Below are 15,156 nucleotides of genomic sequence, written 5' to 3'. Positions count from 1 at the left end.
CGGCGCGTGCCTGCAGACCCTCGAGGGCCATAGCAACTGGGTTACGTCAATCGCCTTCTCGCACGACTCGGCCCAGCTGGCGTCGGCGTCACTTGACAAGACCGTCAAGATCTGGGATGCGAGCAGCGGCGCGTGCCTGCAGACCCTCGAGGGCCATAGCAGTACTGTCACGTCAGTCGCCTTCTCGCACGACTCGGCCCAGCTGGCGTCGGCGTCGTATGACAAGACCGTCAAGATCTGGGATGCGAGCAGCGGCGCGTGCCTGCAGACCCTCGAGGGCCATAGCAGTACTGTCACGTCAGTCGCCTTCTCGCACGACTCGGCCCAGCTGGCGTCGGCGTCGTATGACAAGACCGTCAAGATCTGGGATGCGAGCAGCGGCGCGTGCCTGCAAACCCTGTATATCGGCAGAGCTCTTGATGACTTATCTTTTGATCCCACTGGCTCTCGTCTCTATACTGACATAGGTACTATCGTCATTCATAGTTCAGAAGTTTCTGGCACAATTGATACAGAGGAACTTGGGCGACCCCTGTATCAAGGTACAAGCCTTAGTGCAGACGACATATGGATCAAGCATGCTGATAACAACATGCTGTGGGTTCCATCAGAGTATCGGCCATCATGCTCGTCTGTAAGCGGGCTCACAGTTGCCATGGGTGTTGGGTCTGGGAGAGTATGGAGTTGCAGGATCGATCCTTAACACCTGCCCAGCATACATGTTTGTAGCAACCATGAGCGAGGAATGAGTCTCTTCTTTATACTATATTTTCTTATTATCTCTATTTCATAGAGGGGGACGGGGATGCGCAGATTTATATATGCTTTGGGGTTGCCACATCGATACTGCGAGAACCCACAAGAGCACGGGTGTCGCCTTAAGTGGCTCGTGCTACCTGTGGGGTGCGGAGGGGCGTTCCAAAAATAGCTATCACGTGGCATGCCCATCCAAGTTTCTAGAAAAGCGCCACACCGAAGTCTGTTAGGCATAGCGTTGAATAGAATACATTCAGCCTTGCCCTCGTTTTGTATGCTGCGTAATCACACCCGAGTCCGCTGCAAAAACGCATAGCGCCAAGGGCAGGTGTCCCTGACACGGAGATAGCCTCCAAGTACACATTTTCAATGCCTGATTGTCTTTGCAACTTAGGGCAATGTGCGTCTAGGCTAGATCTATCGTTCTAGCATTCCAGACTCGAAAAAGGCGCTGGTGGAAGTGACAGAGCATGGCCAGAAGGCGGAGTGATTTTTGATGCTGTGTGCGACCTGATTCCCCGCATGACCACAACGGTTGTAATTTTCCTGTTGCAACACAAAATGTGAAAGAGAAGTTGCCAAAGGAGAGGATTGCATTAAATACGGATCTATAGATGCGGGTGGGAAAGGTTAAGTCGTCTGGACAGTTAATCCATCTCTTTGAGGGGCATTTCTCGCTTACGGGCGGCAGACGTTAGTCAAGATGCTGCTCGACGACAAGGCCGACGTCAACGCGCAAGGTGCAGACTACGGCAACGCACTGCAGGCAGGTTCATGGTGAGGCCACAAGCAGATAGTCAAGATGCTGCTCGACAAAGGCGCTGACGTGTAACTGCGTGAGCAGCGTCGATTGGAGGCTATGGTCAAGGGTTGTACTGCTAACTATGTTGTTGTTTTTCTCTCTGTGATTGTGTAATTACGGGAGCTCTTTGCATGTTTTGTAGGTAGCGAGCTAGCGAGCATCTATATACATAAAAGCCGTGTTCACAGGTGTGTTCATCATTCATCTACACAATAAGATACTGGTCCCTCGCTCTGAGCATCTCCGTACAATCGAACAAGCGTTGCTGCTGAAAGAGGTACGTGCCGGTGAACGAGTTTCTGCTCACAACCTTTGTGATACACCAGAACTTTGGCAAGCTGATGTTCATCGGCATGTTCATGCCTGAGGCGTTGTCCATCTTCAACACCACACCTGTGTCTATATCTGAGCTTCCTGGCCTGCGGGAAAAGCGCCATTTCTGCATACTCTTCTCTCCGTACCACAATCCAACTGACATACAAGAATCAATATTTGTCCACTCGTAGTATGACTCCTCGTTAAATTCTTCGTGCTTGATTGTGCTGATGACCGTGAGGTCGAGCCAGGCGAAGGGCATAGTACGGTCTTCGGAGAGGTCCTTCCCCATAACGAGCTCGGAGTACCTGGCGTCGATCCCTGACTGCAATGCCTGATTGAAGTTGTCGTTCCTCGCAAATTCATTAAAGTGCTTGTTCTTCTCCTTGACAACGTACTCGAAGTTCTCATCAGACAGGAGCGCGTACTTCCATGAAGCAACGCAGCTGACCAAGTTCAGGTCCAAGTACAGCTTTCTCCTCCCAGGGTTCATCAGTCCTGGGTTTTTGACCCAATTCATCATCGTTATTAGGTCATTGCCCACAAAGGATACCTTGAACCCGTGCGAGAGTATCCATAGCATCCAGCCTTTGTCTGTAAATATTTGCCTCCAGAATTGCATATATCTCCGGGACTGCATCTTGGTGATAGAAATATTGAACGCATATAGCAAGGCGCTTAGGTCCAAAGGAGTGAGGAGTTCGAACAGCTGGGCCCCAAAGTCCGGAGTAGCGCACAACATACGCATAGACTGGTACACAAAGGTGCTCCTGTTCATGTTGGGAATGGAAGTTCGGTAAGTTCTTTGCCAAGTCTGGCTGTTGGAACGGAAACCATTGTCTGTATCCACGCTTTAAAAGGCAAAGTCCTATGCTCATTGTATCGCAGGATTTCCGACAAGATGTGATATGATAGGGTACGCTTGGGTGAGCTTGGCGCAGTCGGAAGGACTATCGATACCGGTAGTGCGCCGATTGCCGCCCATGTTGAATACCGTAAACGTAGAACAAACACCTGCTCAAGAAACTTTTACTAGAACCAGGTTCGTGTTAGATTGAACACTGAAGACGGTTCACAGCATGGTTCGAAGCTGCGCATAACATTGCAACGCCTGTGGGTCACTAAAGGTCGCACAGCCTGCATCATTCCTATTAATAGCTTTCATCATACCTTTGTTAACTGCCGCAATGTGTTGTATCATTTTAAGCTGTTTCTTTATCAGACATCCAGCGAAATCCAAGAAGCGGCCGTTGTCTGCAGGGGACCCACCTCCTTACGAGTCAGTCTGCACAATTCTACCCCACCTTACGAGACCTAATGTCTACACAGAATCAAACCTCGCATAACTGAGTTGAGCAATCAAAAAACAACTGTATGAAGTCCTTGTCTCTTTGGGTTACAATGTACAAACTCACAGCCGATGTGATCCTGATAGAGCCAATGTCCCCCCTGGTACTTTCTAACTGTCTCACGAGACTCGTGTCCATGTAATCGAGGAGGGAGCGTTCCAGAATTCTCTCCAGGGCGTCCATGCGGGCTACCTCTGCCTTTCCTTGGTACACAGGTTCCAATGGTGGCCGAGTAACAGGTGAACCGGTATACCTATTTGGACCCCCACTCGAACTTGAATTGGTCTTCTGCATGATGGTTGGTCGTATAGTCCCTTCTCCATGATTTACTTCGCCAATACGCCTGAATGCGTGATTGTCGTCCTCGATGTTTCCTACACCTCGTTCTGGATCCTTACTTTGATGGACTGCTGTTTGGATGAACTGTTGAAAACCAGGATTTGTCGAATTTGTCAATGGTGTTGCTTGTGAAACATTTATCCTGTCAAGCCGCCCTTCCTTCGATAGCGCTTCGTCTCCTAGCTCTTCCACTGCTGACAGTCTCGGCATCTTTGATTGCCCATTTTCATATGTATCTATCGCGTGTCTCTTCCTGGTCTCATTTGGTCTTAGAAGATCGATGGCGAGCTGGTGAAATGGCTGGGATATTTCAGGAATTCCGGCTTTTGTCAAGTCTTGAATGACCTTGTCATGCAAATAACCACTCTTGGGCGTCTTTTGTGCCCAGCTGAAGGACTGTCAATTTTCTCCAACAAGAAGCCTCTCTGAAACGTACATTGAATTCCCAACACCATGCGGTAGGAAAAAGAGACTAGCCAAGCCTCCGAGTTTATGCGCTAGGTGTACATACCTATTTCCAGCACTAATGTAGCCGTCAATCTGCTTTTCAAGGCTATGTTTAGTCTTAAACAGGGTAACTTCTTGCAAAGCCTGCGCCAATAATTCAGCTGTATAGCCTTGGCAACTCAACTCATACACAATCACACAAGCGAATCTCTGAAGTATCTTGTGATGTATCCCAGTGTCTTCTAGAACAAGACAAAGATACACACCATAATTCACGGGAGAATCTAGTAATCGCGCATCCTCTCTTGTAACCTTTTGCTGTATGTTTGGGTTCCAGAAATTCACTTCTTGGTCTTTGACCTTTCTCAAAAAGCTCCGGATCTTTTCATGCTCTTGCAACTCGGGCTGTTGGAGTTTTGAGAACGTTGCTTTCGAGATCCGAGGAACTGGCTTGACGGCCCTGGTTGACTGAGAGTAATTCGTTGATGGAAGGACGGCGTTGGCCGGCAGGTTCGCAGCGGTAGCCGGAGAGAAGTTGGTGAGTGGAGATGTGGCGGGGGCCGAAGAGACGTTGGCCGACGGAATGACGGCGGAGGAAGAAGGAACATTAATGGGTACAGAGATGAATTTTTTCGAAACGGTGTAGGGTATCGCTATGGAAAAGGCTTCTGACAGAACCGCTCTTTTGTGAATAGAGTCTAAGACGCTGGTTATCTCTTTGAGTAACTGTGAAAGATGTGAGCGAGAGGGTTATTGTGAGAAGTTAAACTCACACTTTCGTTCAACTCCTCATTCTCGATCCTTGCAGAGAGACACATCGTGCTGTGGAGTTCATCGTGAAACCCAGGCTGTGAATTGCTCATGAATCCGATGGCGGGCGCTAAAATAGTCGTGTACATTTTAGCGTCGATTCCAACACGCGCGACCGCTGCTGCATGCTGCATAACGTCACATGCACTGCACAGCCGAACACCGCACTGACTGCAAAAGCTTAGTGGAGTTCTCAATGGTGGCTTGCAGTGCCTTGTCGCACGGATGTAGTGTGGCGTTATACAAGTGATGCCCGTGTCCATGGTCGACCTGGTTTGCCCGTCTTGTAGAAGTAGCATAGCTTGGCTGGGCGTGCCTTCGCTTTTGCTGTTGACCCAGAGTAGCCACTACAGGCACTGCTGCAGCTGGTCGTCTGTCACCACGAACATGGGCGTCACGTCGACCATCAGCCCGCCAAGCGCGGCGCGGCTGTAACCTTGATCGAGCGGTGCTGTTCGCATGCATCCCGTCCGGTGGCGACGAAATTGGATACGTGCCTGGGTCTGTCAATCCAATGAGTGACAGCAGCAGCTGGCAGCTCACACGCGCCCCGCTGTGCGTGGGCGTATCGCAGCCTCAACGAAGTGTCAGCGGCTGAGAGAACGTAATGGCGGAACAGCGTACTCAACAACTGGATCGGTGCCCTCACATCACTTGCAATCCTTGCTAAACCAGCTGCTTGTGCTGGCGGTGAAGGCGCTGGCGCTTCTGCTGGTGTTGAAGATGTAGAGGCACACATCCAATCCCAGTCTATACAGTAGGCGCCACCGCGTTACTTCCTCACCAATCCCCCCAATTTCTCCCAATTTCCCCAATCTTCCCCGCAGACTCTTTCTAACTGAGACCCGATTGATACTCAACATTTCCTACGAAGTGTCTCCACCCTAGCTATCCGTGGGGCTTGCATCCCGTCACAGATCGGGATGTGAATCTGTGGGGGCGTAGATTGTGATCAGTACGCAACGTGCGGAAATATTGAGGGATTGAACTGAGGTTGTATTGGGTGAAGCTACGAACAGTATGTATAGGTGGGTAGCTGTAAAAGCCGAGCTAAATACGATAGGTGCAAAGGGTGTGGCGTGAAGGCGGCCTCCCAGCGCCTGTTTTAGAGCATTACATAGCCAACTCCGTGGCTCCTTGGTGGAAATAGCCAATTTCGTGGCTCCTGGGATCTGAGGTGAGCGTGGTAAGCCCTCACTTGAAGTTATTACGCCACACACCAGTGCACTGATGCACGCAGCTCGAGAGAGGATCAAAGATGGTTCTTAACTGCGCGCCAGTGACTTCTCTGGGGAAGCGTCTTGCTCGGAATGATACATACAGTATTTTTCGCCTGACTAGCAAACGCCGAATCGACATATTATTAGCGTAAAGTGAACTGATCGGTGATCCATCCTTTCGCTCTTGTACGTTATTTTATCTGAGCCTGCATCTACGTCACAGGAGCGTGAATGAGTGTTTATCAAAGCGATACGTCAGATACTGAAGAAAAAAGACTGCGCGCTGTGCACGAACCATCTGCCTTTTTGTCCTGATGGTCCTTCAGCTTGGCAGGCTTTTCAGGTACAAGAAGCACGCCCACATCTGTAGCTCGGTTTACTTGTAAACACCAGAGACATCATAAGTCTGCGAAAATGGTTAATCAATCTCAACTCGTTCGAGCACTGGAATCGCAACCAAACCATGAAGCTGATCAGGTTCGGCGGAAACAAGAAATCTCTTTGCACCAACCGCCACCCGCTCAACCACCTATACTTGGAGGCCACGAGCGGATAGTTAAGAGGCTGCTCGACATGCATGGTGGAGACTACGGCAGAGCACTGCACGTAGCTTCAGCTAAAGGCCTCGATCAGGTAGTCAAGATACTGCTCGACCGCAAGGCCGATGTCAACGCGCAATGTGGATACTACGGCAACGCACTGCAAGTAGCTTCATTTGGAGGCCATGAGCAGGTAGTCAAGATGCTGCTCGACAAGGGCGCCAACGTCAACGCGCAGGGTGGATACTACGGCAACGCATTGCAGGCAGCTTCATACGGAGGCCACGAGCAGATAGTCAAGTTGCTGCTCGACGGCAAGGCCGACGTCAACGCACAAGGTGGAGACTACGCCAACGCACTGCAGGCAGCTTCAGCTGGAGGCCACGAGCAGATAGTCAAGTTGCTGCTCGACAGAGGCGCTGACGTCAATGCGCAAGGTGGAGAGGACGGCAACGCACTGCAGGCAGCCTCAGCTGACGGCTACGAGCAGATAGTCAAGTTGCTGCTCGACGGCAAGGCCGACGTCAACGCGCAAGGTGGAGACTACGGCAACGCACTGCAAGCAGCTTCATACGGATGCCACGAGCAGATAGTCAAGATGCTGCTCAACAGCAAGGCCGACGTCAACGCGCAGGGTGGATACTACGGCAACGCACTGCAGGCAGCTTCAGCTGGAGGCCACGAGCAGATAGTCAAGTTGCTGCTCGACAGAGGTGCTGACGTCAAAGCGAAGGGTGGAGACTACGCCAACGCACTGCAGGCAGCTTCATTTGGAGGCCACGAGAAGGTAGTCAAGGTGCTACTCGACAACAACGCCGACGTCAACGCACAAGGTGGAGACTACGCCAACGCCCTGCAGGCAGCTTCACTTCAAGGCCACGAGCAGGTAGTCAAGATGCTGCTCGATAGCAACGCCGACGTCGACGCGCAGGGAGGAGACTACGGCAACGCACTGCACGCAGCTTCACTTCAAGGCCACGAGCAGGTAGTCAAGATATTGCTCAAGAGCAACGCCGACGTCGACGCGCAGTTTGGAGACTACGGCAACGCACTGGACGCAGCTTCATACGGAGGCCACGAGCAGATTGTCAAGTTGCTGCTCGACAGCAAGTCAAATCATGGTCATGGGCAGAAGAGAAGTGCGAGCAACGCTTGTGAAACGGAAACTAGACTCAAGAAGTAAGATCACAGGACAGCCTGCTTGATCGAACATCTCGCTCATAGAACCAATAGATTCCGAGCCTGCGTTTTGCAGGCGCCAAAGGATACCTACGAAACCCGTGAGCATATTCCTCAGCAGGCAGCTCCAACTACCATACACAGCGCAGAACCCTGGGAAGCTGAGCAGACATTTGACTCAGCTGCCTTGATCGAATCCCACGAGAAGCTTATCGCAGATCTGGAGCTGAAGGTAGAGCAACAACTGGTCGTACTCAACCATATAATGATGTCAACAAGTAAAGAGGAAGTCAAGGCCGTCTTCGCTCTTCGATTCTGCCAGACTCATTGTGAAGACGCAGAACACTGGTCACAACAGTTCAACGTGTGCCACGGTACTAAATTCGACAGGCTGTGGAAGCAATTTGCACTTGAGGAGGCTCCAGAGACTTTCTCCTGGTCGTCATGGGGTGAGCGCATGGTGAAGATATGCCAGATCTGGCATTTCCTCAGTTTTCCATATTACAATCACAAGCATGACCAATCACACTGTAAAGAATGCTCTTCGCCTGATTGTAAACCAATTTGTTCAAAAGCGCCGTTCCATGTCTTCATGGGAATGCTGAAGGTAACTGTCCGCCAGCAGAGGTCGAATTGACACTGACCTTTGTACAGGATCATTGCGATATATGCCACAAGGATTTCGTTGGCCCCCAAGCGCAAGAGAACAGGCAAGACTGCAAGAACAGTCACTACGGCACACAGAGGGAGATTCAGTACCCAAACAACAACTTCCAGCCTTGCAAGACTTGCGACAAACTGGAGTGACAGAATCGACAGCGAGCACTGCCTGTATAGTCTGTTCATCCAATAACTACGCATTGCTCCTGCTCAAATAACAGAGTTGCTTCCTGGAGTTGAAGATATGACACAATCAATTAATTGAGAACTCGTGATTCACGATCATGCCCATACGCCCAATTGTTGGCATTGCTGCTTTGAAAAGTTTGGTGACACTCTTGCTTTGTTGTACATAGATGGCACGTCATATTGCTCTGGGCAGCAATACTCACTACAGTCCTTTGTTGCATTACCACAGTACACCTGTTCTTACAATGTGTCCAGGGTTGATGGCCCTGAGCAAAAAAATTCTGATTGACAGAGAACAATCGACAATGTCTGACGGACGACCTCTACACAGTTTCAATTACAGAACAGTCCTGTCCAGACTCAACTTTTGCAACACTAGTCCAGTCGGTATCTTGACGGTGGCATTGCCTATACTTTTTGTCCTTGAAAGTGAAGCCTTCAAACGTATACTCGCACTGGCTTTTCTTCCATCCTTCGCTCAGCACAACATCAACAAGCGGCGGGCGACCAGTCCAGAAGCTTGGTCCTCCGAAACATCTGAATATAAACTGCACAGGGTCGCTGCTAGGAGATTCAGAGCTATCTGGCAGGGTTTGTGTGGGAGGGTTCAGGTTCAGAAGGAATATAGGCCGAAGATTTTGAATCTGCGTAATTGGACCATTAACCCCTCAGATGTCCTGCGAGCATAAAGTTCGAATCTTTTTCTCTGGATCTCTCCAGTAACAATACTTTGTTTGTATCCCTTGCTCCCTAGAGAACAAGTAACAAAAGTCCTGTCCCAGAATCTCAGGCACATCTAGCCTGCTTACAGCAAGCGTGAGCTGTTCAAGCTGATGTTCTTTCAAGCCGGAGGTGCCTCCACGTAGACTCAGGTGAAGGAGATCATTCTTGTACTGGAGCTCGCCGCAGCGGTCAAAAGCGGCGAGTACAAGACAAGGCTGTGCTTTATTCACAGTAAGCCCGCTCAGTATGTCAAGATCAGCGCCGATCAACACGATGTTCACGTCTTTCGCACTGCAGCTCTCTAACCAGTCCTCGTTTCTGAAGACAGCAGTCCACACCCGGTCGTAAGCATTGGACTTGAAGTCGAAAACATCAGTTGCATTTAAGGCTGATGAGGGAAGAAGGTATGCGGTGATTTCATCCCACACCTCTTGAGAAAAATTGGGATATGAGGATGGTCTACCTCTGTGGGTCTGGTTCGCAGAATCACTAGTTGTGACGAGTTAGAGACGACGAACGAGCCATGCTGGGAAGAACAGCGCACATTGTATTAGAGGCCATAGGTACAGTCAGGTGTTGTGACAAAACACGCTATGGGTTCTCTTAAACGGTCAGTACGACAAATCGGTGTGACTGATGGGGTTGCAGAGGGCAGTACTCCGGATATAAGGTATTGCTTGGTCCTTCATTTTTCCTCTCGCTACGTACGATGCAGGAGGATCTGACAGCATGTGATGGTTGGATACGGTTAACGGTTAACGGTTGTAGGGATAAAACTAATTTCGGTTTTTTGTATCTACAAATCATGCAACGCAAGGAAGAGAACCGCAGGTAGGTGTCCCTGACACGGAGATAGCCTCGGAGTACACATTCTCAACCCCTGATCGTCTTTGCAACCTAGCACAATGTGCATTTAGGCCAGACCTATCTTTCTAGCATTTCAGAATTGAAAAAAGAGCTGGAGGCGACAGAGAATAGCTAGAAGGCGAAGTGATTCTTGATGCTGCGTGCGACGTGATCGCTGGCATGACCACAACTGTTGTAATTTTACTGCTGCAATACCAAACGTGAAAGAGAAGTGGCAAAAGGAGAGGACAGCATTATATGCGGATCTATAGATGCGGGTGGGAAAGGTTAAGTCGTCTTGACAGTCAACCCATCTCGCTGAGGGGCATTTCTCGCTTACGGGCAGGGGACGTTAGTACTTACGTTAGGCTTTAATTCTGTCTCAGGGGTACACAATCGATCAAGGCCGCTGTCAGGATGTGTGTTTGTTGGGCCCCCTGCATATGTGTGGCTTTATTGCGGGCGGTTAATGCAGCTTCCAGATTCGTCTGTGCCTCAATCGAGCGTCCAAAGCATAATTAGTATGACGCACCTTGTCGCCATCAAATACCTGTTTACGGAAATCTATGGGTTGAGCAGATTCCCGCTTTCAGTAGTTTAGTTTTTTGCTTGCCGTTTACACGAAATTTAGGAAAAATTCTGCCAGTCGCACGGGAGACAGCAAGGCTTCCCGTTTGCTCAGCCCTATTTAAGCAACGTACCGGCAGATTAGTAGTTAGGTGGGTGACCACTAGCGAATACCTACTGTTGTATGTTATTGCATTTTTGCTTCTGTTAATACTCTTGCGGCATCTTGTCAGTTTGCTCGCATGTATACTATAAAAGTAGACAACTCTTTCACATACGACCATAGGACGTTGAATACAAGGCTTCCCGTTCGCTCAGCCCTATTTAAGCAACGTACCGGCAGATTAGTAGTTAGGTGGGTGACCACTAGCGAATACCTGCTGTTGTATGTTTTTGTCTTTTTGTACCTTGTACCTCTCCACTCCTCTCTTGCGCCAAGTTTTTTTTTGCTAGACCCGGCAATCCATGCCACGCCCAACAACGTTACTTGCCTATTCCTGTCATTGCGGGCACTAGAGGGAAGTGGAGATGGATTGACTTCGTCGAGTCCACTTTCATTCACACACTTTCATTCACACACATTGACCAGATAGCAGATAGCTCCGTAGCGCAGTGTCCTCTATGCCACGACATGCATTGTTTACGCTGGATTAAACAGACCTTCAGGATATCGAAACTCAATGACAAACCATACGGCTCTTCTACCAGCTGGTGCGCACACTGTGCACCACCGGCGATCGATCGGCGAAGCAATGGTCTCCGTCTAGGAAACAACAGCAGCATCGGCCAAGATATGTCTTGGTCAGCGCTCATGCTGAGACAATGCTAAATTTGTATCCGAGATTTCCAATCCTGTGGTCATATCAAAGGTCCACTTGAATCTCATGTATAGCTCTTGCTGTCTTGCAGTCTTGCAGTCACAACTACTACTCGGCCAACAACCTTTTACCCATCGCCAGGCAATTAACACACAAGGAGTTGTACCCGGCTATATATCTTGTCTCCAGACACCATGTCCCACTCCAAACTCTTCGCGCCCCTTGGCGTGGGGACCATGAACCTCCAACACCGCATCGCCATGGCGCCCTTGACCCGGCTCCGCGCAGACGACAATCGCGTCCAAGTACCATTGGCAGTGGAATACTATACTCAGCGCGCCTGCGTCCCAGGTACACTTTTGATCGCAGAAGCAATGCTCATCTCACCCGCTCACGCCGGCATGCCCCGTGGTCCCGGTATCTGGACCTCAGAGCAAATCGCTGGCTGGAAGTCTATCACCGACGCCGTTCACGCGAAAGGGTGTAGTATGGTTTGCCAACTCGTTGCGCCAGGCCGTGCTGCGGATGCTGAGGAGCTCAAGAAAGACGGTTTTGAACTACTCAGCAGCAGTGCTGTACCTATGCCCGAGAGTGGCTTCACTGAGAAGACTGGTCCAATATCCGTCCCGAAGGAAATGACCGACTCCGAAATTCAAGACTGTATCCGCGACTTCGCCCGCGCAGCCCAAAACGCAATGACAGCAGGCTTCGACGGCATCGAAATCCACGGCGCAAATGGATACCTCATCGACCAGTTCCTGCAGGACACATGCAACCACCGCGGCGACTTCTGGGGCGGTTCCATCGCCAATCGCTGCAGATTTGGACTCGAAGTTGCGAAAGCTTGTGCACAAGCCATAGGATCTGAACGCGTGGGCTTTCGTGTTAGCCCTTGGAGTCCATTCCAGGGCATGCGTATGGCGGATCCGGTGTCTACGTTCTCTCACCTGGTCGAAGATTTGAAGGGACTGGAGTTGGGGTATCTGCATATCATTGAAAGCAGGGTGAATAATAACGTCGACTGCGAGGGTATCGAGAGTGTTGACTTCCTGCTGGAGATTTGGGGTAAAGAAAGACCGGTGTTGCTGGCGGGTGGGTATACGTCAGAGAATGTATGGAGTGCGGCGGATGGGAAGTACGGGGATTTCATCGTGGTTTTCGTGTTTGGAAGACATTTCCTGGCGAACCCTGACTTGGTGCATAGGATTAAGCATGGCCTGCTACTGAATAAGTACGATAGGGGTACTTTCTATGTGAAGGGGAGGACGGAGGAGGAGGGATACACGGATTACTCTTTTGCTGAGGGGTTTGGAGAGGCTGTCAGGGTTTAGATCTCCATGTAGTATCACGCTGGAAGCGAGCGGTGGAAATTATCGATTTTCTGAAGTCATACGTACGACTTAGGAATCTAGGAAAGACAAAAATCCCACATTCGAACGCTGGGGTTCCCTCTTGACTATTTGACTCAACTCAGCATTGTCACGGCGAATAAGAGACGTCTGTTAGGCATACTTGATTGTTGCTTGCGATCACCTTATGAAAGACGTTTGAAATGGTGCATGTGCTGTGTGCATGTTTGGATGTCTGTTGCCCCTTCCACACTTTGCAGCCGCACGGATACGTCGCGGCGCGTCACTGCCGGCGATCTTACTCTCAGCACCCTCGCGACAACACCAACATCGACTGCCCCAGACAGTGCGCAATGTCTTCATATTTTCCGAGTGAACGAGTAATGTCTTGAGTCGCGTGCGGTGGTGAGGTCGCAATCGCGGTGCGCGAGCCGTTCGCCCCACAGTTTCCCCGGCACGAACTGTCCCTTTCCACGTAATGTTGGAAAATACGCAGTTGATCAATGAAGAGACCTTTGAGGCAAATACGGCGTCTCACAACATATAAATCCATGGTTTTGACGGCCTTTTAGGTAATCATTTAGACGTTCTGCGGCATATCAGCTGCCTTTCTAGCATCTCGACTTGTCATATGTCTATCCCGAAAGGAAGGACTGAAGAGGAGCGACTACCTCCTGTTGCTAGCCTTGCGTTCGCTATTCGCCGGATCTGCACTCCTTAAGTCCACTTTGGGTGCGCTTTATGACCACGGCGCTGCAAAGTCCTGTGCAGATCGGAATTATGCCCAGCAACATGTGATATCTTTTGGCAACATCTGTCTACCACGAGGTTGACTAGTGCAAGAATGCCGGTACTTTCGAGGACAATCGTCCAATACGCGTGCTTGGGAGATCTTCGTGATCACTATTGATATTGTGACAGATCTGGCAGGTGCACAACACACTGTCCAAAACTCAATCTTGAGGCTAACAATATCTGACAATTATGTCGATACTAGTGTTGCTGATCTGTATGGCGAATTTACGCTGTCACGCGCCGGTTTGTACACTGCTTTCAAAAGTCTCTCGATGTTCGTTATTGCCGTGACCGCGACTCGCTTTGCTTTCCTCTGCGATGCTCGGGCCCAGAATGTGAACTACGCGACAATCATTTTCTGGCTCATGGTGGAAGCTGCTGTCGCCTTAGTTGCAGCATGAGTGTCAGGCTTTCGTGTCATGCTACTCGACGTTCTGTGTAAACGCCAAGTGCAGCGACAGAACGCGGCGCAGAATGGGGATGGGAACTATTGAACTGTTGGAGGAGCTAAAAGCCACGCACGTGGCGAAGATCACGATCCCGGGGCCATGGGTTGGACGTCCCTCGTTCTCCAGCCTATCGAAAGATCGACTCGAACGATTGGGTGCTTTCCCAAGGACCCCATGGCCTCCTAGAGATCCCTGAGTGCCGGCGTTGGAGTCGGCGAGCCTGTGCGAGAGCTGGTCGACAGCGTCATGCTCGCCCTGTACAACTTCAATATTGTGGAAGCAGCGATCATCGAGCTGAGTATGTCTGTGCATCTAGGAAGGATGCAAATCCGTGCAGCAGATCTTGTGCATCGCCAGACTACCATGTGACATGAGCCTGGCAGGATCTCAACAGCTCTAGAGTCGAATTGGTGGCCAGCCTCTTCGGGCTTGCGCGTTCTTCACAACCTCACGGCGAGTTCACGGCCGGCAGTTGCCGTGCCCTTGACTCGCGTTCATCAGATCAGCAGCCCTACATGACCTTCAGGAACAAATCTTCACGAGAACTTCAGCTTTGCCTTGCTCCGTGGAGGAAAACACGTGTACCTTGTTCCTGCAGAATCCTTCCCTCGATCTCACCTCCGCGATGATGGGACAATCCAGGCCGTGATTCATTTTCATGGCTCGTGCGTCAAACCGCTATCAAGAACACGAGGGGCCGGGAAACATCAGGCCCAGAAGTTCGGGGGGTGCCATTGGCGCAAGAATGTACATGAGCGGGAACCAGTCTTTGGGCGTTATGCCTTCAGAATTTTGGGTTTTTGTGGCTGAAGATGCAAAACATGCAACGGGCGAACCAACGTTTGAAAGAGCGATCAGCAACCTCGAAATGGATCAACCACACAAACTTTATCCTCTGGTAGGATGTCACCACAAAGTGGCCAATGGACCAGACTTAGGCACCCCAACAACGGCATAAAAGTCGTTCCACCAACGCTCCGCGCACACGATTACGGAAGCTTGTT

General features: G+C 50.4%; 7 protein-coding genes across 7 annotated transcripts in view; 5 read left to right on the top strand and 2 right to left on the bottom strand.

The window, feature by feature from the left end:
* The window catches only part of BU25DRAFT_492296 (uncharacterized protein), a gene marked incomplete at its 5' end in the record, with an annotated part of 3,650 nt that extends 2,897 nt beyond the window's left edge, over nucleotides 1-753 (top strand). The window contains 2 exons of the mRNA XM_033711626.1: nucleotides 1-235; nucleotides 362-753. Coding sequence (XP_033560342.1) covers nucleotides 1-235; nucleotides 362-703 — 577 coding nt within the window. The 3' untranslated portion in view covers nucleotides 704-753. The remainder of the gene's footprint in view (nucleotides 236-361) is intronic.
* A 1,748-nt stretch (nucleotides 754-2,501) lies between these two features.
* Nucleotides 2,502-2,985, bottom strand: BU25DRAFT_411981 (uncharacterized protein; the record flags this gene model as incomplete). Its single annotated transcript, XM_033706687.1, has 2 exons — nucleotides 2,714-2,985; nucleotides 2,502-2,687 (listed from the first exon to the last, which is right to left on the bottom strand). A coding segment is annotated over exon 2 (150 nt), but the record flags the coding sequence as incomplete, so codon positions are not given.
* Nucleotides 2,986-6,611: 3,626 nt separating this feature from the next.
* BU25DRAFT_344124 (ankyrin) lies at nucleotides 6,612-6,986 on the top strand (the record flags this gene model as incomplete). Its single annotated transcript, XM_033702986.1, has 1 exon — nucleotides 6,612-6,986. A coding segment is annotated over one exon (375 nt), but the record flags the coding sequence as incomplete, so codon positions are not given.
* A 351-nt stretch (nucleotides 6,987-7,337) lies between these two features.
* On the top strand, nucleotides 7,338-7,592 carry BU25DRAFT_316977 (ankyrin; the record flags this gene model as incomplete). Its single annotated transcript, XM_033702207.1, has 1 exon — nucleotides 7,338-7,592. A coding segment is annotated over one exon (255 nt), but the record flags the coding sequence as incomplete, so codon positions are not given.
* A 1,252-nt stretch (nucleotides 7,593-8,844) lies between these two features.
* Nucleotides 8,845-9,958, bottom strand: BU25DRAFT_472378 (uncharacterized protein). The gene is made up of 3 exons (XM_033710847.1): nucleotides 9,873-9,958; nucleotides 9,415-9,817; nucleotides 8,845-9,249 (listed from the first exon to the last, which is right to left on the bottom strand). The coding sequence occupies exons 1-3, from the start codon at nucleotides 9,887-9,889 to the stop codon at nucleotides 8,929-8,931; spliced, it is 741 nt and encodes a 246-aa protein (XP_033560338.1). The 5' UTR covers nucleotides 9,890-9,958; the 3' UTR covers nucleotides 8,845-8,928.
* A 655-nt stretch (nucleotides 9,959-10,613) lies between these two features.
* On the top strand, nucleotides 10,614-11,544 carry BU25DRAFT_102196 (uncharacterized protein). Its single transcript, XM_033700254.1, has one exon. It carries the CDS (start codon nucleotides 10,984-10,986, stop codon nucleotides 11,332-11,334), a length of 351 nt encoding a protein of 116 aa, XP_033560337.1. The 5' UTR covers nucleotides 10,614-10,983; the 3' UTR covers nucleotides 11,335-11,544.
* BU25DRAFT_102202 (NADH:flavin oxidoreductase/NADH oxidase) lies at nucleotides 11,492-13,051 on the top strand. The gene has a single exon (XM_033700255.1). It carries the CDS (start codon nucleotides 11,754-11,756, stop codon nucleotides 12,888-12,890), a length of 1,137 nt encoding a protein of 378 aa, XP_033560336.1. The 5' UTR covers nucleotides 11,492-11,753; the 3' UTR covers nucleotides 12,891-13,051.
* The last annotated feature ends 2,105 nt before the right edge of the window (nucleotides 13,052-15,156 follow it).

The sequence above is a fragment of the Macroventuria anomochaeta genome (genome assembly GCF_010093625.1).
Source record: "Macroventuria anomochaeta strain CBS 525.71 unplaced genomic scaffold BU25scaffold_22, whole genome shotgun sequence".
NCBI lineage: Eukaryota > Fungi > Ascomycota > Dothideomycetes > Pleosporales > Didymellaceae > Macroventuria > Macroventuria anomochaeta.
Note: the sequence above shows the minus strand (reverse complement) of the source record. Positions and strands in the feature narration are given on the sequence as shown.